At 43.8% G+C, this 23,052-nt stretch overlaps 1 protein-coding gene across 1 annotated transcript in view; it reads right to left on the bottom strand.

Annotated features, from left to right (window-relative positions):
- LOC147693515 (uncharacterized) overlaps window positions 1-23,052 on the bottom strand; it is a 134,723-nt gene that overhangs the window by 34,552 nt on the left and 77,119 nt on the right. The window contains exons 5-6 of the mRNA XM_086936036.1: window positions 19,320-19,349; window positions 8,940-8,969 (exon numbers count right to left, since the gene is read on the bottom strand). Of these exons, the coding sequence (XP_086792162.1) occupies window positions 8,940-8,969; window positions 19,320-19,349 (60 nt within the window). The remainder of the gene's footprint in view (window positions 1-8,939; window positions 8,970-19,319; window positions 19,350-23,052) is intronic.

Here is a 23,052-nt window from a genome sequence, read left to right as displayed (position 1 = left end):
GCGTTCTGTTATGCAGTTTGCATGGACACTACAGACTCTGAAAGCTGGTCGAGTGCCTTGGAGTTACATGAACGTCTCATCACTATTTGCCCCATTTAATTTGACTGACAAGCAGCGCATGCTTTCCATGCGAGATGCATCATTTTGTATGTTACACATTGAAAAATTAGAATCTTTGCCCTTTCCTGTAGCTGAGGCAGCTGCTGCTACATGGCTTATCCATGGTATTATTACTTTACCATTTGCTCTGTATAAATTTACAAATTGTATGCGATATATTGCTAAAGGGCGGTATGCACCACTAGGCAGTGCTTTCCTACATGAGACATGGTCTTTACCATACACATACAGATGTCTGAAGGAAGGGAAGGAAGTGAATCTGAATGGTGAAGAATGCACACAGTCGCCTGACTGTTCACTGATATGCAGACACATCCAGTTGCATGGTTCGTGTAATCAGGACCGGCCTAATTTAGCGTGTGTTTTAAGAGGCACACCGGTTTCTGCAAATAGTTCCCACATTCACTTTATTGACTAACGGTAGTTATTTACTTTTGAATAACGAGGACTGTAGTGGGTTAATGGTCGGTATCGCCTATGTGGTTACTGTATCAGAACGTGTGGTGTGTTGCAAGAACGTGTTATATCCACCCACGCATGGGAATTCAGATGTTTCCATCTGGCCGCGCATCCCAACCTTGAGAGCGGAGTTCAATGGTTTGAGCCGAATAAGAGCCCTTTTGTCTCAAAAAGAAGTGGCCCTGAGCTCGGCCCGTGAAACTTATGTCCTTACCATAGCTAACACACGCACAGAGGTGCAGGTACTTTTAAATACTGACTTGCCGTTTCATTTCTGCGAGCTGGTTCATCAAATCTTTAATGCCTCCTCCACGTCTGGACTCGCACATTTTTTTAAATTGGTTAGCAGTGGTCTCGTGAATACGTTTGAAAAAGTATTTGGTATTATCCCTGCGTTCTATCATTCTATATTCGTTTGTTTGGCGGATTCCCTGTTTTGCTGGCTTTGGCTGCAGGCGTTTTGGTGATATTTTGCTTTATAAAACATGGATGCCCATCCTGCGCAAGAAGCCGTCCAACAGCTCCTGATTCTGTTTCGTAATAGGATGCTTGATTACTATGGCACCTTGCCGCTTGCGACTTTAAGCACGGCTTTTGGATTATCATTTCGATTTTCCTATTTCACATGTGTCCAGCCTGTGTTTCATTGCCTGAGCTGTGATTTCGACTGGGCCATTGATTTGTGTCTCTGCTTGACGACTTCTCCTGGCGTCGATTTTGATCAGCTGATGAGCCCCGTAGTTGCTCACGAGTTGTTTTTTTCTGGCGAAAGGGTTATGGCCGTGGCAGCGATGCATGGACTAATGGGTCAGTGGGACATACCCGCAGCGGCGCATGACTTTCTGGCACATAGCGTTCTCGAGAACCCACTGAGTTGTCCTCTGATGTTGCTAGAGGATTCGGTGTTGGAGGAGCACGTATGTTCTTTCCCATTGCTTAATTGGATGGCTGAACTGTTTTCGGATGATGACAGTGATTTCATGTTGGAAGCTGTGGCTGCCTATTTTGCATATTCTATCCACCCCTGAGTGGCTTTGGAGACTTTCACTATTATGGCACGTGACTTTTTAGTAATTCTGAATGGGGCCTTTTCTTTTACGAACATTCGACTTTTATGTGTTCTGGGCCTATGGTTTTATAATTGGCCTCAAGTTCAAGATTTTTATATTTTTGTGTGGCCACTATAGGCATTCATACATATTTTGTATTATTGATTTTTATATACAACTACATACATTTAGAGTGGCTCAATATTGTTGAACTCTGCTTTCATGTTTTGCCTTTCTTATAGTATTGGCTTGTTTTTTTTTCTCCTTTTTGACCGTCCTCGGATCATTGGGGGGGTGTCATATGGTTACTGCGTTTCTATATATTGTGTTAAGTTAGCATGAGTTTATTAAATGTTTAAACAGCACATTTTCCTTCGGCTTCAGTTTGCACACGACACCTAATTGTTATTGTAGCTTTCAACCTAGACGAAAGATGTGATTTATTTGAGAATAATATGTTATTGCTCTGATATCAGTTGTTTTTTTTTTTTTTTTTTTTTTTTTTTTGGTGCAAAACATTCATTGAGCATTGTCAGGATTACACTGCGTCACGCCAACAACCCGGAGGCCGGCCGCTATCAATGCATATATATATCACAAGGAGCAACAAAAGCTTATCAATGCGAATACAATCGCGTCATCTGTAATAGCAAAGTGACAAGTGCAGCATCTACCTAGCACAATCGATGTGTTTCGCAATTTTTGACAGTTTTTTTGTTAGAAAGGTAACATTAACATGTGCAGTGCCTTAGTGAACCCGGGGGGGAGGGGAGGGGGGAAGGGGGGAGAGGCAATAATCACATCATACCAGACCGCAACAGGCCAGTCCGGGACCTATAACACAGGTTTAGAAAGCGATATCACAATGTCCCACCATCCTAACCACCAGTGCTGTCTGTTTCCAAAGGGTCAGTTATTAAATAACATTGCAAAGGGGCCCAGATGTCAGTAGGCCTAGAGTTAGGGGGGAGCAGTTCAGAATAAGTATGCAATTGCTCCTGGCAGTATACCATATCAGTCATCCAATCCTTAAACTTGGGCGCTCTCCCTCTTCCCCACCTACAGGCCACCCTCCGTTTAGCCAGAAGCAGAGCCAGCGCCACATATTTACGGTGAGTCGCCTGAAGAGGCGCAACATACCCTAGAAGAGCCACCAATGGGGACGGGTCTACCGTCGCGTGGATCATTTTGGACAATGCCTGAAACACTTGAGCCCAGTATCGGCCCACCTCGGCACATCCCCACGCAAGGTGAAGGAAGTCAGCCCCAGGAGCCCCACATCTGTCGCATGTGTCTGTTGGCCGCAGCTGGAACCTGTGTAGTCGCGCTGGTGTATGATATAGTCTGTGTAAAAACTTATAATGAATTATCCGGTACCGGCTGTTAGAAGAAATGCGCTCGGTCTATTGTAAGCAAAATTCCCATTGTTCATCCGTAAGGGACATAGCTAGATCCTGTTCCCATTTGTGCCTGGCAGGTAGAGTAGTGTAAGTCATGGTGGCACGGACAGATCTATAGAGTGTGGATACCAGTTTAATGGGCTGTTCATGAAGCAGTAGGTTCTGTAAGGGAAGTAGTACCGGGGGCTCGCAGGGGAAGGCAGGTGTGATAGCCTGTAGCCCGTGCCTGAGCCTAATATAGTAAAATAAGTCTAATGGTGTCGGCCGTATGCTCTCGTACAACTGGTCCCTGGTGCGGAAGGTGCCATTATGGTACAGTTCTCCCCATGTAGTGACATGTATTTTTTCCAACAGTTTTCGAAAGCCAGTCTCCTGCAAAAGCGGGAGCTGTGGGTGGTAGACCAGTGGCAAGAGGGGAGCATAGAGGAGGTGGAGGTCGAGCTTCAAAGTAATGGTACTCCAAGCCGTCACCGTGCTAGACACCGTGTTGGGGGTCTTATCCCTGCCTTCAATCCGCGAGTAAAGCGCGCCTTCAATGGGGGTCGGGTGGGCTAACCAGTGTTCAGCCGCCAGTTGAGGCATATATCTCTGCTGATGCACCCAGAAATATGCATAATGAGCCTGAGCAGCCCGATAGTAAAGCTCAAAATCTGGGACTCCAAAGCCCCCTTGTGAGTATGGTCGAACCAGGATCTCCCATTTGAGCCTGGGCGTCTTCCCTCCCCATACCAGTCGGCGCAATTCCGAGCGCAGAAGCCGGAAGAAATGGGGACCGGGATGAAACGGGATGTTCAAAAAAAGGTACAAAAGTTGTGGGAGAATTACCATTTTAACTAACGAGGTCCTCCCAGCCATGGAGAGGGGGAGTGCGATCCACCTGGATATATTATCGCCTATTCTATCCATCACAGTGCCATAATTGGCACGGATCAGCTCCTCTCTATCTTTCGCTATATGTATACCTAAGTACTTAAAATCACCGTCACACCAAGCAAGCGGGTACTCAAGCGGAAACGGACGTGTCGAGGCAGTGAGGGGGAAAATACATGATTTAGTCCAGTTGATTTGGACCCCCGAAAGGGCACCAAAGCGTATAAATTCCCTGAGTATGGGATGCAGGTTATCGCCTGGGTGTCTAACATAAAGAGTGATGTCATCAGCATACATGGAGATAAGTATTTGTCTCTGAAAACAGCGTAGGGCACTATCTCGATGGTGTTGTCGTATTTTAGCAGCCAGGGGTTCAGTGGCAATAGCGAAAAGAAGAGGGGATAGGGGGCAACCCTGCCTCGTTCCCCTGGAAACTGGGAAGTCAGAAGAAAGTTTCCCGTTGATGAGGACCCTGGCCCCCGGACGCGTGTATAATAATCGAATCCAGGAAATAAAGATAGGTGGAAATCCCATTCGGTCTAGGACTTTAAACACATAGTCCCATTCGAGGGAGTCAAATGCCTTGGTGGCGTCTAAAAAGATGGCTGCCATAGGGAGGTCTTCGTGGACGGAGTCATAGACCGAGAAAAAGGTACGGAGATTGTGCGACGTCGCCCTACCAGGGACAAATCCGGCCTGGTCTGGAAGTATCAGGTCAGGAAGCAGGAGGCTGATGCGCACTGCAATCAGTTTCGCAAGAATTTTCACGTCACAATTTAATAAGGACAGTGGTCTATAGGAGTCACAGCTAGTAGCGGATTTACCAGGCTTGAGTAGGGATGTAATAAGGGCAATTCTCATGGAGGCTGGGAGATGTCCCACCTCCAGTGCGTCCTCATAGACTTCCCGCAGCACCGGCGCCATGAAATCAATATATGTTTTGTAGAATTCTATAGGGATACCATCCAGTCCGGTGGCCTTACCTGATTTCATACGCATGATAGCTTCCCTGACTTCATCTAGTTCAAACGGGGCGCTTAAGAAGGCTCTCTGCGCGCCGCTAAGCCACCCCAAGGATACGTCCTCCAAATAATCGTCCAGCGTTAGTCTGCCCGTTCTGCCAGTGGAATAGAGCGTACCATAGTGACGCACAAATTAATTCAGAATTTGTGTGGTGTCCCTGAGTATTAACCCCTCAGCCGTCTCTAGTTCTAATATAACGGTCGGTGAGCGCAGTAGCTTAACCGTTGCCGCCAGGGCCTTCCCAGGTCTTTCCCCTTCACCATATCTTCTGGCCACCCAGTACCTGTTCCTAAATTTCACCTCCCTAGCCGCCTCCTCGGAATATTCCGACAGTTTTTCCCGTATGGCAGCGAGGGTCGCATTGTCAGGGTTTTCTCTGAGGCTGGTCTCTGCACTTCGCAGGTCAGACTCCAGAGTGCGTAGTCTATTCAATATGCTCTTGAGTACTCCCGAGCCTTTTGAAATACAGAGACCCCGGAGCGTGGCCTTAAAGGCGTCCCAGATGGTCTCAACATCCTGGACAGAATCCTTATTACGTTTAAAAAAGTCCAAACATTCCTCTCGAAGCTCTTCCTGGAATACAGAATCTAATAACATAGAGGGCTGCATACGCCACGCCGTCACCGGCGGCCCCAGTTCTGAGCCAGACAACGTAATAAGGACGGGGGAATGGTCGGAATATGTCCTAGGGAGATGCGTCGCGTGTATCAGTGCCGTGTATAGCTGTGAGGTCAGGAGGAAATAATCAAGCCGCGCCCATGACTTAGCCTGCGCTGTGAAGTGTGTTCCCTCCTCCTTATTCCCACAGTGTGAGCGCCAGGCATCTATAAGATTATTACCGGCTACAGTAGCCTTAAGAACCTCTCTACCGCTAGTGTAGTGGTGGGGAGCGGGGTGTGACCTATCCAAAGGGGGGTGTAAGGTTGTATTAAAGTCCCCACCCCATATAAGGTGTTGCGGCCCAGTCTCCACTATCGCAGCCCACAAAGCCGAAAAGTACTGTGGGTCATCTGAGTTAGGCCCATAACAAGACGCTAGTGTCACCGGCATGTGTCCCAGCCTACCCCACAACAAGCAATACCGCCCCTGAGGGTCAGTCTTGGAGCCAGCCAGCTGAAAAGGCGTAGTCCACTTAACCAGAATTGCTGTGCCTCGCGCATATGAGGAGTAATTAGCGAAGACCGTATATGAAGCCCATCTACTTCCAAAGGTGTGCGATCTGTGGGGTGCAAAATGTGTTTCCTGTAGGAAAGCAATGTGAACGTTGTGGCGATCAAGGTAGCTCAATATCTGTCTCCTCTTCCTATGATCCCCCAACCCTCTCACATTCCAAGTAATCACATTTAAGCGCGTATCACCCATGTATAATCTCGAAGAAATGCATGCAGGATGAGAGCGCGTAGTATTGCCCCAACATTGACAGCAGCAAACCGGCCACAACTCACATCAGCCGGCCCAGTTACACCTAGAGGGAACAGGGAGCCGAACACTGAGGGGGCACCCTCCCCACCTGTGACACTGCGCGGCCCCGGACAACACATAGCATAGCCACTTCGCCCCTCCATCCCCAGGCACCATCCACGTCGCCCCCCACAGGGCAAGCAAAGAAGTTCAAGACATCTTATGCACATGTTATAAACTGAACACCAACAGTACCCCAAACGCACCCCCACACCCGCCACCCCCCCGAAGGTCCCAACCAAAGGACTAGATCTGGAATAGGAAGAACATTTCTCAGCAAACAACCACGTAGGACAGAATATCTTGGCTCTTCTAAAGGGAGCCAAATCACGCCTGGTGCATTGTCGTTCCGCCAGGTCACCAGTCCACCACCCCCCACCCACTGAAGCTGCCCCAACTCGCCAGTACCCCAGTCCCACCCCCCACCCATACACCAAAACAAAACAAGGAAACATCCAACAAAAGAAAGGAAGAATCAAAGTCAATGTCATTGGGGAACACCCAGTAGGGGCTATCAGAGGTGCACGTTTCACCACCCCCAGTCCTCCCACTCCGTAAAAGTCCACCCTTATGGTCTCCATCCAGAGCAGAGAGGGAGTTAGGGGGTGGGGGCCTGGCATACATTACCACCTGCAGGTAAACACCCGTCCATGGCTCCCCAAGGGCATCCGCGGCCACCGCAGAGAAGGAGTAGACCCCCTTTGCAGGGAGGGATCAAGGAATATCCAATCGCACTCGGGATCAAGCACGATATGAACTCTGATATCAGTTGTGCTTGGTACACTTGGTACAACTGTCTGCACACTGAGAACTGCACCCTCTAAGAATAACCTAACACAAGGTTGCTGGAGGCCTGATCCTCGCACCACATTAGACATAACACAAATAATGTTGCTGCCAACATTGGGCTCTACGCGGGTTTAAGATAGAGTTACAGGGAATGAATCAACACACTTGATGCTTCGCATGTAGAGAGCCGGTAGCTGTTGATGTGATCTTCTCCTACTGACATTTAGAGGTATGGGCCCGCTCTGCTAAAAACCCAAATGAGACCTTCTTAGATATAATATAGTATGCTAAATAGGGTGTGCGAAATATAGGTGATACAGATTTCTATAGATTTTTGCATTATAATATGCTATCACCGTTCGATTACTATGGACTAGTGACTATGCTGATAACTCTGATTTTTATAATATGTATGTTGGTATTATATAAGATACTGCGTTTGAAAACCTTGCATTGAAAAATAAATATTTCAAACTTGCACGTGTGTTCTTTGACTCCCAGTTTTGGTTTGAAATGATTATATAACGAAAGAGTGTTCATGTGTTCCACGATACCTGAGGTAATCTAAGATCATGTTCTGGTTTGTCTAAGTCATTGGTCAGCTTGTTGTGACCAATGAGACACTGTAGCTAGCTCGGTAAGGGGATTTCTGACACTGAGGTGAGTTTTGGGTCATCCTAATTCACTGAGGTTCTAGATCTCTATGCACAGTTCTGTGGGAGAACGGAAACCCTGCTACAGCACCTTCCAAAGAAATGGTCACAAAAAACCCACTGCCTTCAGACATCCAAGCCCCATTAGGTGGTCATTCCCATACTATGCACAACCTTTGCCTCCAGATATCAAATCCCATTAAGAGGCCATACAGCAGCCATTCTTAGCTTTTTACCTTGTACAGACGTCTTCACCGAGATCTCACTACTCCAATACAGCCAAGCTCCAGCCGTACTTTGTAATTCTCTGGTCAATCCCCTTATAGGCACATCCTTTACCTTGTGCAGATGTTTTTTATAGAGAGTCTATTTTCACAAACAGACATCTGCGTCTTGGCTCAACCATTGAGTTGAGATGCGGATGTCTGTATGTGAACATTCTAGCGTTTTCCTTGGTGGATGGAAACTTGCAATGTTGATTAAATATACAATCAAAATTGCTTTCATCCAGCAAGGAAAATGCATACTTCTATCTGTGACCAGGGTGACCAGATCCCCAAAATGTGTCAAGTGTTGTACGTGCCACCCGCACACATTTACCATTTGCCTATCAGCTGTAAAAATCTGAAGTAAGCAACTTGGGGTGCACGTTTTACTTATCAGATTGAAACTTGCAATGTTGATTTAAATCTCACACCTACTGTGCACTGCTGCCAACTGAGCATGGGACCTGGTAAGACTTTGGGCTATTTAGTTACACACACAAACACTCCCACACACATACACGCACACACATCTCTCTCAATATATATATATATGTACTTAGATAAGCACACACACATACACACACACACAAAAACACACACACACATATATATACACACACACATACATATACACTCACATGTTTACACATACATACACACACATACATAACTGTATATACACACAAAGACACATTTACATTTCTAACAAAAACAAAACCATTTTGGGTCCTTACGTTCATTTTACATTTTTAATTCCCTTAATCCTTTCATCACACCCTTTTTAAGCAAATAATGAACAAAAGATATAAAGTCTTTCATAATCCTTTAAAGACTGTAAAGATGTCCCACCTCGGGTCTTTTCCCAGGTAATCCTTGAGACTAGAAAAGAAATTCAGGAGACAAACACAAATTTAAAATATATTTCAAACCACATATAAAAATAGTTCTCCAAAATATGATTCTCTCCTCAGAAAAGACAACCAAACACATTTCTGTTATGAAAGATACATACATTTCTTCACCAAAGTTTACACTCCTTAGTATACATTAATATGAAAATAGATGATAAAAGATCATTGTGCTCCAATGCACAAAAACATCGTTGCGTTCCCAGGCTCCAAAAGGCAAGAAGAGGAGGTTGCTCCTTTCTTGCCATCAAACCCTGGAACCCATTGCCTATGACCCTACATTTTGCTCCTTCCAAATCGTTTCTTCACAAACTGCTAAAGACTTCTCTTTTTGATGCATAAACTTTCTGTTGATGTTTAACTAGTCTTCTTCTCTTATACAATTGGGCGGCTAGCTCTGGATACTTCTTTGGTAGCAGCTGCATGCTTTATACATTTTATCATAGTGAATTATATTGTATGGTATACCTGGACTCTGATCTACTTAGCTCCTTTTACCTGTCACTCTGTATCAATCTCCCAGGGGCAGAATGTATGTTTTTTACTTATTTTCTCATCCCTCATGGACGTTTTTTGGGCTGGGGATTATTTGGCAATCTCCTAGCTGGAATCTTTCCTTCTTATAGCTCTTTGATAATGCATAATTCTCTTGCACACCAATAATGTTGACCTCCCTATAAATGCTTTGGAGCAAGAACATTGCAGCATATAAGTAACATAGGCTCATATTGAATTACTCTGTCCCCATGGTGGAGAGGCCAATAACTTAATTTATACCACAAGAAGGCAATCATTTATAAAGGTATTGAAAGGAACCGCCACTGCAGTGGTTCCTGCCAAAGCATTTTACTATTTGTTTCAGGCTGCATCGGAAGGATGCAGTTTTGTAGCAAACAGTATTCTTTTCAAAACAAAAATCCCAAAACAGGATTTTCTTTTTGAAAATAAGAATTAAAATGCTTCCCTCACCATGTGAGTTTTCTCCCAGGGTAGGGGAGCACAATAGTTTTAATGTTCTTTACTACCAGAATTTACAGTGAAAAATTGCTACATGTCTGCCTAAATAGATCAGCAATACATGAAGCTATTTATCGGATAGCCCTGGTAAGTAAGGGTGGTCAGAGAAGTTTGGCCACAGTGGAGACAGTACTCTCCACTGTGCCCAAGCTGAACGTCTGATGTTATTGATATGGGGCAGCCAGACCTTCATATTGGCGGTATAAATGACCAGTCATAATTGTGATGAATTGTTTATACAGTCCCTTTATAAATATGGCCCCAGGCAATTCCTAAGTGCAATGCTCCTTTCAGCATTGATATTTTTCCTAAAAGGTGAATAAAACTCATTATGTTTTCATATTGACAGCATGCCTTACATTCATTGCATTTTGTAAAACCTGCTTTTGGTTCTACCCTGACTCCTTTACCTTTGTGATGTCACTCCATAGAAGGTTATCTTTCCTCATGCAATGCTATCTATATGTAATAAGTGGTGTCCTGGTCATGATTGTTCCATCAGGTTTGCACTTCACTAAATGCCATTCCTATGTTGTCACTTAGAGGTGGCATGTGTTGTCTTTTTAGTAGGGCACAATAAAGATTATTGGATAGATATCGATTTCACACCAACTATATTTGTTATGTAATTTTGAAAGGGTTAAGTCCAGAATGACAAGTGCAGAGTTTTGTTTGAGAAAGGAGTGTTCCCATTTGTTTTTAGACATGCTATCTGTGGCTTGCCTGATGAAGGCGCTTGAGTTACTGAAACACGCCTAGACACTACACAACAGGATCCATCCATGATCAAAGCCACTTAACTGTCTCTCACTTTGGACATATGTGTTACTTCATAATTTTTCGCTTGTTTTTTCATATATTATTGATTTTTTATAAATATTTAGACATTCATGGTGTTCCTTGTATGACTAATTTGAAATATTCTGCAATAATATTCCTACATTAGTTCTATTGTTGAAGAAATATACATGTAACTATTGCTTGATTATAGTTGTTCATTAAGAGATATTTATTCAATGGAGCATATGTCTTGTGAAATCAAATGAAATACCAGCATTTGTGAAGCGCACAGTAACCTCCTAAGAGGTGTCCCGGCACTGGGGGCTGTCGGAAAGATTAAGCAAGCTATTGCCCAGAGTCACATAGTGCTGGGTTAACCTGCCTCCAGAAGCGGGGATCGAACTGTGAACCCCATGGTCCACGTCAGGCACCCTGGCCGCTGCACCACACCTCCTTTTTTTATTTTTTTTATTTTAAGTTTTGCCAAGAAACATTATCAAAGAGTGTAAAAAGGTTTTCGAGAAAAGGCATTGGGTTCAGGACATTCTATGTTCAAGGCAAAAAGGGAATATCTAGAGGAGTTGCTATAATTATTAGAGCAAATAAGGGCATTAAAATACAGAGATGGGAAACAGACCAGACCGGGAGGTGGTTGATAGCCGAGCTCTTAATTACGGGCTCACTATACACTGTTGCAGTATTTTATGGCCCGAATGAGGACAACAAAATTTTCTTGGGAAAACTTGAAGGGGCCTTAATCCCGAGTAGGGCTCCTTTGATTCTTGGGGGGGACTTTAATCTTATTTTAGATATTCAACTGGATCGCACCTCTAGAGCAAAATATAACTTGCCTAAAAAATGCCTCTCTGCTCTTAAAAATATAATGAAAGACCATAACCTGATGGATGCCTGGAGAACTAAGAACGGCAACCTCAGAGAATATTCCTTTTACAGTAAGAGATACATGCAATTTTCGAGAATTGACTTATTTTTGATAGACCAGTCTTTGAAAACAGTCTTGGTATCTGTTACTCATATTCCCGTGGGCCTTTCTGATCACACTGTAGTACAACTCAATATTAATTTCACAAATATCGCCACTAAACGAAGATGGACTCTAGATAGAACTATTCTCTTAGATGACAACATTGGAGTCAAAATCAAAAATAGCATAAGGGAATTTTTTTCATTTAATGAGGGCTCAGCACTGGAGCAGTTTGTTTGGGAATCATTTAAGGCCTTTCTTAGAGGTTTACTGGGATATCACATGAGGGTAAAAAGAAGAGAGATAAAAGATATAGAAACTAAAGAATTAGATTCTATTAAAAAGAAAGAGCAGGAGCTCCAGCACGCAGCCTTGGAGGAAAGGGAGAAGATTCCAGAATTAGAAAAGGAGCTTCATAGATTACAGCTGAGTTTTAAAGCTAGAGCTGACAAACAGATCCATGATATATGGGAGATCAGTAAATTAAAAAACTTTGAATATGGAGAGTGCACTTTTAGCGTGGAAGGCCAGAGCAGACAGGACCAGAAACAACATCGAAACTCTAAACCAAAGTTCCTCCGGAGAGCAATTAATTGAGGAAGAAGAGATCAGGGAGGAAGCTAGAGGATTTATGGAAGAACTCTATCGGGAAAACATCAAGGTTGGAATAGAAGACTTGGAGAAATGGTGGTACCAAAGGACTTTACCCCAATTGAATGAAGAAGATAAAAAGACCCTGTCGAGAGACATTACAGAGGGGGAAATTAGAGCTCAGTTGAAAAAGATGAGCAGGAATAAAGCCCCAGGCCCCGATGGCTTGCCAACTGAGATTTATAAAGATAATGAAGAGGTAACTATTTCACACCTACTGTCCCTTTTTAACAATATTTACCATCAAAGAGGAGATATTCCACCCTCCTGGTTTGAGGCAACCATCACTTTAATAGCAAAACCAAATAAGGACCCAAAGAACATAGAGTCATACAGACCAATATCCCTCTTAAATTCGGACCTTAAAATATTCTCGGGGATTTTGGCTGAGAGACTATCCAAAGTTATCAGATCTGTCATTCACCCTGATCAAAGGGGTTTTATCCCTGGACGACAACTGAACGAGTTGACTTTTCAGGTCATTGGTCCAATCGATTATGCCGAAGTAAAGGGACTGCCACTTACCATTGTGGCAATAGACGCAGCGAAGACTTTTGACCAAGTTAACTGCGTGTTTCTGTGGGACACCCTTACAAGGTTTCGCTTTCCACCACTTTTTATCCAGGGTGTCAAAAACCTATATGGGCATCCTCGAGCTAAGGTTCTAATTAACGGGTCCTTGTCAGATTTGTTCGAGATATCAAGAGGGACGAGGCAGGGTTGCCCCCTGTCTCCTCTCCTTTTTGATTTGTATATTGAGCCTTTTGTGATAGCGATACGTTCTGACCCAACAATTCTTCCTTTTAATATGGGTGGGCTGGAACTAAAGACGGCATTGTACCCTGATGATTTGTTTCTATACACCACTAACCCTTCAGAGGCCATTCCGAAGTTATTTAATCTAGCAGAGGAATTTGGAGCAGTCTCAGGTTATGGTATCAACAAAAATAAAACTGATGTAATGAGTTGGAATAGTCCCATTCTTATACCAGATACAAAAACAAAGATCAGGTATCTGGGTATATATATTGCTCAGAAACTACAAGAGACACCCAAAGTATCCTGGCAGATCATGGTAAAAGAGATAGCTAAACTTCTCCAAAGATGGTCCAATCTTCCTCTTAGTATCTATGGAAGAGTTAATTTAATTAAAATGTTAGTATTACCCAAAGTGACTTTTCTATTCAATAGTATTCCACTAACATTTTGTAATAAAGATATTTAAAATCTTCAGGGAGAAATTGGTTCATTTATCTGGGCATCTAAGTCACCAAGAATAGCATGGAAGAAGTTGAGGAGGGGGCTAAAAAGAGGAGGATTAGCTCTCCCAGATTTGTTATTTTATTGTTATGCATTCCAGTTGAAAAATTTTAGACTCCTAGCTAATAAGTTAGATTCATCATCACATGGTCGTTTGTTTCAAGCTCTGTTATCCGACCTTCCTAAGGGTCTTGAATTTTTCTTGTTTAAATTTGGCGCCCAAAAATTCTATAAATAAGTCTGCCTTAAAATTTTACTAACAGCCTTAAAATTGTGGCAAGCAGCCTGCAAAATCTGGAAAATCCCCTACTATAATTTCTTGGCACCAATTTGGGACTCCCCCAGAACACCTGAATGCTTACTAGACCGACTCTCCCTTCCCCTGAGAGAGGCTGGTTTAAAACTATAGGGAGATGTCCAGATAAATCAAGAACTATTAGATTGGACATCTATATCTAATCTGACGGGAGGGTCCCTAGCGAGGTTTAAATATTATCATATATCATCATGGTGAGGAAGCCAAAATTGGGTGTCAGAAACAGTGGGGTGCAAATTTTTAGATCTAGTTAACAGACAAGAAGTGTGGAAGGGTGAGGTTTCAGCATGGTATAACATACTGTTTGGGGCAAAGGATAGACAGGAGGAAGAGATTTCAAAACTTTGGGGGGATTCAATAGGGGGTAACCCGGAGAAACAATCGGAGGTCTGGTTAGACTCATTTGCAATATCTCAAAAAATAGTGAAACCTGCTAACCTTAGAAAAAATCATCTCTACACGGCATACAGGGTCTATTGGACTCCCTCTAAGCTTTCAAAAATATCAGGAATACCACACCTCTGTCCCAGATGTAAAAACACAGAGGCAGACGATGTACATATTTTTGCAGACTGCATAAAGATTAAGAACTATTGGTCATCGGTCTGCACCTTTTTAGAGGAGGTATTGTCCAGATCAGTCACGTGTAATCTCAGACTGATATTGATGGGTTTGCCGGAGGAATATGATATTAGAGACAGCATCACCCAGTTTATATTCTACGTGATTATAATTGCCAGGAGAGAGATTTGTAGAGAATGGAAATCCCCAATTCCCCCTAGGTTTGCAGATTGCCTAAAAAATGTTATGACTGTTAGTAAAGTAGACCTGTTGTGTGGAGGAGAGGAGGCGGCAAAGATCTGGGCTTCACTGATAAGATGGTTGGACAGTTAGACAGCAAACGTCCAATGATTATGCCAGGGGTTTGTGGTCCGGTCCTCCCCAAGACAAGGTACAGTGACGTTGATCAGGGGAGTTGGACTGGTAGAGAACCTACCTCTGGGAGACCTCTTGATAGCTAAACGCAACAATAGAATACTCCAGGGCGCACAGTTAGGTATTGTGTTGGCAGAATTGAGAGTTTCCATCTAGAGTTATTACATCTGTGGCAAATATGAGGACACAAAAAAAAAAAAAAGAAACATTACCAGGCCTGGGCACAAAAACTCTGTGGAGTCCCGCAAGTGGCGGAGTTCAATGCAAACTGCCATTTCTACCAGAGCGCCAACTTGCGCAGTTACCGTTCACAAGTTTTCTGCACTCCGTACGTTTTGTGGATTGCCGAGTGTAGAAAACTCTTCAAAGTCTGCAAGCGGAGTTCACCACCCAGGCCTAAACATTACATGCATGATGCATCATATGTTTTTTTATAATTTGTACCAATGAAAGTCTTTTTTACATTATGTATAGGTCATCAATTAGCCTTTTTCAGTATCATGTTGCAGTTATGTCATATCATGCAAATTAGAACATTAGTTGCCTCGGGATTTGTTATTTACAATAGTATTTTCCCTGTCTTTGGAATAGGTATAAGTAGCATGGGGTTTTATGATAGACACTGAAGTCCCTGCTACAAACAGCTTTCGCCTTGTGGAGAAGTCTTTAAGGTGAGTAACCACTGCTTCAATTCAGACAATTGGCATTGGTCTCAAATATAGACACGCTACACCTCAAGGCACTCAATATCATTAGGTGGTCATGCCCCTACTATACACAGACTTCATCTTGTATAGAAGTTTTTATGAAGAGCCTACTCATCCAGTCACCCCAATCCCACTTTGAACACACTTTTTATCATGGCCTTCATCTTGTGAGTAATCTTTACAGAGAGATGACCTCCACCAGATACCCAAGCCTCATTGGGTGGCAAAGTTTGATCTACGCATAGCCTTCAATGTGTTCAGAAGACTTTGTGGCGAGTCCAATCCTTAAAAACACCCAAACCCATTACACAGCCAACCTGCTGCTGTGTAGAGACTTCACCTGTTACAAATGTCTTCCAGGAGAACCCACACAATCAAGACAGCCAGACCTCATTAGGTGGCCATGCCCTTACTATGCACACCATTCCCTTGTGCATAAATCATCATTGAGAGCCTACTCACTCCAGACAACCAAGTCCCATTAGCATGCAAAACATACTTTTACCTCCAAAAACCTAAGCCCCATTAATTGTTGAAACCCCCATTACGCACTGGCTTCCTCTTGTACAAAAACCTTCATGGAGTACCCACTCCTACCAGACAACTAAGCTCCATTATGTGATCAAGCCCCTGCCACTCACAGCCTTTCCTTTATACAGAAGTCTTCATTGAAACTCCCCTTTTTGGTGGCCAATTCCCTACTATGCAGATCCATCACCTCAAGACACACTAGTACCATTAGGTGACCAAGTTTGTACTATGCACAACTTTAGCATTGCTCAACAGTCTTCAAGGACTGAAGACGGCTGGAATGCCAGAAACCGGTCCTCGGAAGCTTGTTTCCGGTCCAGGGAAAGCATGGCTTGGTAGTTCGGGCTGAACTGTTCCCATGAGGCACAGGGTCAGACTGATTTGCATATAGCCATGTCTGAACTTGGGTGGCAGAGTGGGCTAAAGAACAGTGATGAATTAAACCCAGATCTTTTGACTGGGTGTGAGTGTTTGATTGGTTCAGATGCTCCGTCCATTACCACCCCCTTTTGTACCGCTTTTGGCCGCCATAAGTGTGGCAGGGTATGCTCAGACGTGAGTCCCTTGCTCACTTTGACACTGGATTCAAGCAAGCCAGGCTGAAGACGGCTGGAATGCCAGAAACCGGTCCTCAGAAGCTTGTTTCCGGTCCAGGGAAGGCATGGCTTGGCAGTTCGGGCTGAACTGTTCCCATGATGCACAGGGTCAGACTGATTTGTATATACCCATGTCTGAACTGGGGTGGCAGAGTGGGCTAAAGAACGGTGATGGATTAAACCCAGATCTTTTGACTGGGTGTGAGTGTTTGATTGGTTCAGATGCTCCGTCATTACCACCCCCTTTTGTACCGCTTTTGGCCGCCATAAGTGTGGCAGGGTATGCTCAGACGTGAGTCCCTTGCTCACTATGACACTGGATTCAAGCAAGCCGGGCTGATGACGGCTGGAATGCCAGAAACCGGTCCTCGGAAGCTTGTTTCCGGTCCAGGGAAGGCATGGCTTGGCAGTTCGGCCTGGACTGTTCCCATGAGGCACAGGGTCAGACTGATTTGCATACAGCCATGTCTGAACTTGGGTGGCAGAGTGGGCTAAAGAACGATGATGGATTAAACCCAGATCTTTTGACTGAGTGTGAGTGTTTGATTGGTTCAGATGCTCCGTCCATTACCACCCCCTTTTGTACCACTTTTGGCCGCCATAAGTGTGGCAGGGTATGCTCAGACGTGAGTCCCTTGCTCACTTTGACACTGGATTCAAGCAAGCCGGGCTGAAGACGGCTGGAATTCCAGAAACCGGTCCTCGGAAGCTTGTTTCCGGTCCAGGGAAGGCATGGCTTGGCAGTTCGGGCTGGACTGTTCCCATGAGGCACAGGGTCAGACTGATTTGCATATAGCCATGTCTGAACTGGGGTGGCAGAGTGGGCTAAAGAACGGTGATGGATTAAACCCAGATCTTTTGACTGGTTGTGAGTGTTTGATTGGTTCAGATGCTCTGTCCATTACCACCCCCTTTTGTACCGCTTTTGGCCGCCATAAGTGTGGCAGGGTATGCTCAGACGTGACTCCCTTGCTCACTTTGCCACTGGATTCAAGCAAGCGGGGCTGAAGACGGCTGGAATGCCAGAAACCAGTCCTCGGAAGCTTGTTTCCGGTCCAGGGAAGGCATGGCTTGGCAGTTCGGGCTGGACTGTTCCCATGAGGCACAGGGTCAGACTGATTTGCATATAGCCATGTCTGAACTGGGGTAGCAGAGTGGGCTAAAGAACGGTGATGGATTAAACCCAGATCTTTTGACTGGGTGTGAGTGTTTGATTGGTTCAGATGCTCCGTCCATTACCACCCCCTTTAGTACCACAGTCTTCAAGGAGAGCGCACTCTGTCCAGACAGCCAAGCCCCATTAGTCAGCCAAGCTCCTCCTACTTATACCCTAAGCTCAATTAGGTGATCAAACCCTTACTAGGCACAGCCCCTGACTTGTACTGAATTTTTTCTGGAGAACCCACCCCCTCAAAATACTAAACCACCTTTGTTGGCAAAGCTCCTAGGCACTAACTTCCTACAGATACACAAACCCCATTATGTGTTGAACCATTACTACACACATCTTGCACCTTGCAAAGAAATTGTCACAGAAAGGCCACTGCCTTCAGACATCCAAGCCCCATTAGGTGGTCATTCCCATACTATGCACAACCTTTGCCTCCAGATATCAAATCCCATTAAGAGGCCATACAGCAGCCATTCTCAGCTTTTTACCTTGTACAGACGTCTTCACCGAGATCTCACTACTCCAATACAGCCAAGCTCCAGCCATACTTTGTAATTCTCTGGTCAATCCCCTTATAGGCACATCCTTTACCTTGTGCAGATGTTTTTTATAGAGAGTCTATTTTCACAAACAGACATCTGCGTCTTGGCTCAACCATTGAGTTGAAATGCGGATGTCTGTTTGTGAACATTCTAGCGTTTTCCTTGGTGGATGGAAACTTGCAATGTTGATTAAATATACAATCAAAATTGCAAGTTTTCATCCAGCAAGGAAAATGTATAATTCTATCTGTGACCAGGGTGACCAGATCCCCAAAATGTGTCAAGTGTTGTACATGCCACCCGCACACATTTACCATTTGCCTATCAGCTGTAAAAGTCTGAAGTAAGCAACTTGGGGTGCACGTTTTAACTATCAGATTGAAACTTGCAATGTTGATTTAAATCTCACACCGACTGTGCACTGCTGCCAATTGAGCATGGGACCTGGTAAGACTTTGGGCTATTTAGTTACACACACAAACACTCCCACACACATACACGCACACACATCTCTCTCAATATATATATATATATATGTACTTAGATAAGCACACACACATACACACACAAAAACACACACACACATATATATACACACACACATACATATGCACTCACATGTTTACACATGCATACACACACATACATAACTGTATATACACACAAAGACACATTTACATTTCTAACAAAAACAAAACCATTTTGGGTCCCTACGTTCATTTTACATTTTTAATTCCCTTAATCCTTTCATTACACCCTTTTTAAGCAAATAATGAACAAAAGATATAAAGTCTTTCATAATCCTTTAAAGACTGTAAAGATGTCCTACCTCGGGTTCTTTTCTATAAGATCCGACAGTCTAGAAAAGCAATTCAGGAGACAAACACAAATTTAAAATATATTTCAAACCACATATAAAAATAGTTCTCCAAAATATGATTCTCTCCTCAGAAAAGACAACCAAACACATTTCTGTTATGAAAGATACATACATTTCTTCACCAAAGTTTACACTCCTTAGTATACATTAATATGAAAATAGATGATAAAAGATCATTGTGCTCCAATGCGCAAAAACATCGTTGCGTTCCCAGGCTCCAAAAGGCAAGAAGAGGAGGTTGCTCCTTTCTTGCCATCAAACCCTGGAACCCATTGCCTATGACCCTACATTTTGATCCTTCCAAATCGTTTCTTCACAAACTGCTAAAGACTTCTCTTTTTGATGCATAAACTTTCTGTTGATGTTTAACTAGTCTTCTTCTCTTATACAATTGGGCGGCTAGCTCTGGATACTTCTTTGGTAGCAGCTGCATGCTTTATACATTTTATCATAGTGAATTATATTGTATGGTATACCTGGACTCTGATCTACTTAGCTCCTTTTACCTGTCACTCTGTATCGATCTCCCAGGGGCAGAATGTATGTTTTTTACTTATTTTCTCATCCCTCATGGACGTTTTTTGGGCTGGGGATTATTTGGCAATCTTGTAGCTGGAATCTTTCCTTCTTATAGCTCTTTGATAATGCATAATTCTCTTGCACACCAATAATGTTGACCTCCCTATAAATACTTTGGAGCAAGAACATTGCAGCATATAAGTAACATAGGCTCATATTGAATTACTCTGTCCCCATGGTGGAGAGGCCAATAACTTAATTTATACCACAAGAAGGCAATCATTTATAAAGGTATTGAAAGGAACCGCCACTGCAGTGGTTCCTGCCAAAGCATTTTACTGTTTGTTTCAGGCTGCATCGGAAGGATGCAGTTTTGTAGCAAACAGTATTCTTTTGAAAACAAAAATCCTAAATCAGGATTTTCTTTTTGAAAATAAGTATTAAAATGCTTCCCTCGCCATGCGAGTCTTCTCCCAGGGCAGGGGGAGCAAAATAGTTTTAATGTTCTTTACTACCAGAATTTACAGTAAAAAATTACTACATGTCTGCCTAAATAGATCAGGAAGACATGAAGCTATTTATCGGATGGCTCTGGTAAGTAAGGGCGGTCAGAGAAGTTTGGCCAAAGTGGAGACAGTACTCTCCACTGTGCCCAAGCTGAACGTCTGATGTTATTGGTATCGGGCAGCCAGACCTTCGTATTGGTGGTATATATAACCAGTCATCATTGTAATGAATTGTTTATACAGTCCCTTTATAAATCTGGCCCCTGGTCATTCCTAAGTGCAATGCTCCTTTTAGCATTTATGTTTTTCCTAAAAGGTGAATAAAACTCATTATGTTTTCATATTGACAGCATGCCTACCATTTCGTAAAACCTGCTTTTGGTTCTACCCTGACTCCTTTTCCTTTGTGATGTCACTCCATAGAAGGTGATCTTTCCTCTATATGTAAGAAGTGGTGTCCTGGTCATTAGTTTTCCATCAGGTTTGCACCTCACTAAATGCCAATGCTATGTTGTCACTTAAAGGTGGCATGTGTGGTCTTTTTTACTGGGCAGTCACATGTGATATATCCTATGTACAGAATGGAGAGGATGGTATCTGACTTTAGATTAACAAAATAAAGATTATTGGATAGATTTCGATTTCACACCAGCTACATTTGTTATATAATTTTGAAAGGGTTTAGTCCAGAATGACAAGTGCAGAGCTTTGTTTGAGAAAGGAGTATTCACATTTGTTTTTATACATGCTATCTGTGGCTTGCCTGATGAAGGCGCTTGAGTTACTGAAACACGCCTAGACACAACAAGACAGGTTCCATCCATGATCAAAGCCACTTAACTGTCTCTCACTTTGGACATACGTGTTACTTCATAATTTTTCTCTTGTTTTTTCATATATTATTGATTTTTGATAAATATTTATACATTCATGGTGTTCGTTGTATGACTAATTTGAATTATTCTGCAATAATATTCCTACATTAGTTCTTTTGTCGAAGAAATATACATGTAAATATTGTTTGATTATAGTTGTTCATTAAGAGATATTTATTCAATGGAGCATATGTCTTGTGAAATGAAATGAAATACCAGCATTTGTAAAGCGCACAGTAACCTCCTGAGAGGTGTCCCGGCGCTGGGGGCAGTCGGGAAGATTAAGCGAGATATTGCCCAGATTCACATAGTGCTGGGTTAACCTGCCTCCAGAAGCGGGGATCGAACTGTGAACCCCATGGTCCAAGTCAGGCACCCTGGCCGCTGCACCAAACCTCTTTCTTTGTTTTTTTTAATGTTTTGCCAAGAAACATTGTGAGAAGTTGGCCTGGTATGTGATGCTCACTAATTCTAGTGATCACCTTGTACCATGCCAAGCAACTCTTATGATGATTGGTTGTAAGTCAACCTTATAGACCAGCTATCCTAGTGGTAGCGTGGACAAAGCAGTCTTAGGCTAAACTCTGAAAGGCATGTGAAGCAAGCTGTTTTACCATATACAACCCCCTTGAATACTAAATGAAATGACACCACACAGATATATATTGAAAATACATATATATTTATTAACTACAAATATCCCCTGGACTCTTAATGAGCACAGAAGCACAAGCGTTAAAACAAAACACAGTTGAAATACACAAAAGTTGCACAATATGGATGAGCCCTAGGGGCCACCTAAACCATATACTAAGAAAGTGGTATAAGACATACCAATCGAAAAGGAAACAGGCCTAGGGCCTTGGGAATCGCTGGAGCTGATCGGGACTAGCAGTGACTAAGTCGGGAAAGGCCCGCGGGACTCGGGTGCAGTGTTTAAAGTGCATGCACTCACCAATGCAATGTCTATGGTGAGTAAAAGTTATAAAGTTAGTTAGTTAGGAACCTTCCAAGTGACCTAGAAAGCTGAAACTTAAGACACAGGCCGTAGAGGTGTGTACCAGTGTGGGATCACCGGCGTTGCTGAGTTACCTCACCCACAGGAAGCGGGTGCATAGGGTCGAAGTAGTGTCTGGTTTCGTCACGCAGGTCGATGGTGCTTGGAGCTGAAGATGCTGCAGGCGGCTCGATGTGAAGAGTTCCGGTGGATCAAAGGGTGGATCTGAAATTGTGAAGACCTGAAAGCAGAGGGGACAATGTTCATAGTCACTAGCCAGTGACTACCGTGGAACTAGATTGGAACCAGGCGATGTCGGTGCAAACAGGCGATGAGGTGTAGCTTCTCTCTGCAGCCACGTGGACAGGAAGAGGTCGAGGACGTCCAGGCATAGGTCACGAGCTGTCACAGGAAGGCTCTATCTGATGGGGGTGTCGGCAACTTGATCAGAGCAAACAGGCCTTGGCTAATGCAAGCCACGCAGGAATCAAAAAAGGCTGATCACTCGGACCAGCAAGGTCAGAGCGGGTGCTCCCTTATACAGGAGCAAGGGCAAGTCTGGAGCAACCGGAACCGCAGTGAAAGTTGTAGGTTTCATCGCCAAGATGGCCGCTGACCATGTGGCAAGTGGCCGGGATGCCGCGTCGAGTAGCACAATGCAAAAGGGCCCCATGCAGATCGTGGAGATGCTGGTGGGCTGATCTTGGGTGCAAGGACTGCTCGGTGGTAGGGCTTCTTAGTCCCTTAAGCACAACGTCGAGGGTGCCTCAGATGCTGCGCAGTCA

This window comes from Lissotriton vulgaris, chromosome 8, assembly GCF_964263255.1.
Source record: "Lissotriton vulgaris chromosome 8, aLisVul1.2, whole genome shotgun sequence".
NCBI lineage: Eukaryota > Metazoa > Chordata > Amphibia > Caudata > Salamandridae > Lissotriton > Lissotriton vulgaris.
The sequence above is the reverse complement of the archived record's forward strand: the minus strand, read 5'-3'. Positions and strand labels throughout refer to the sequence as shown.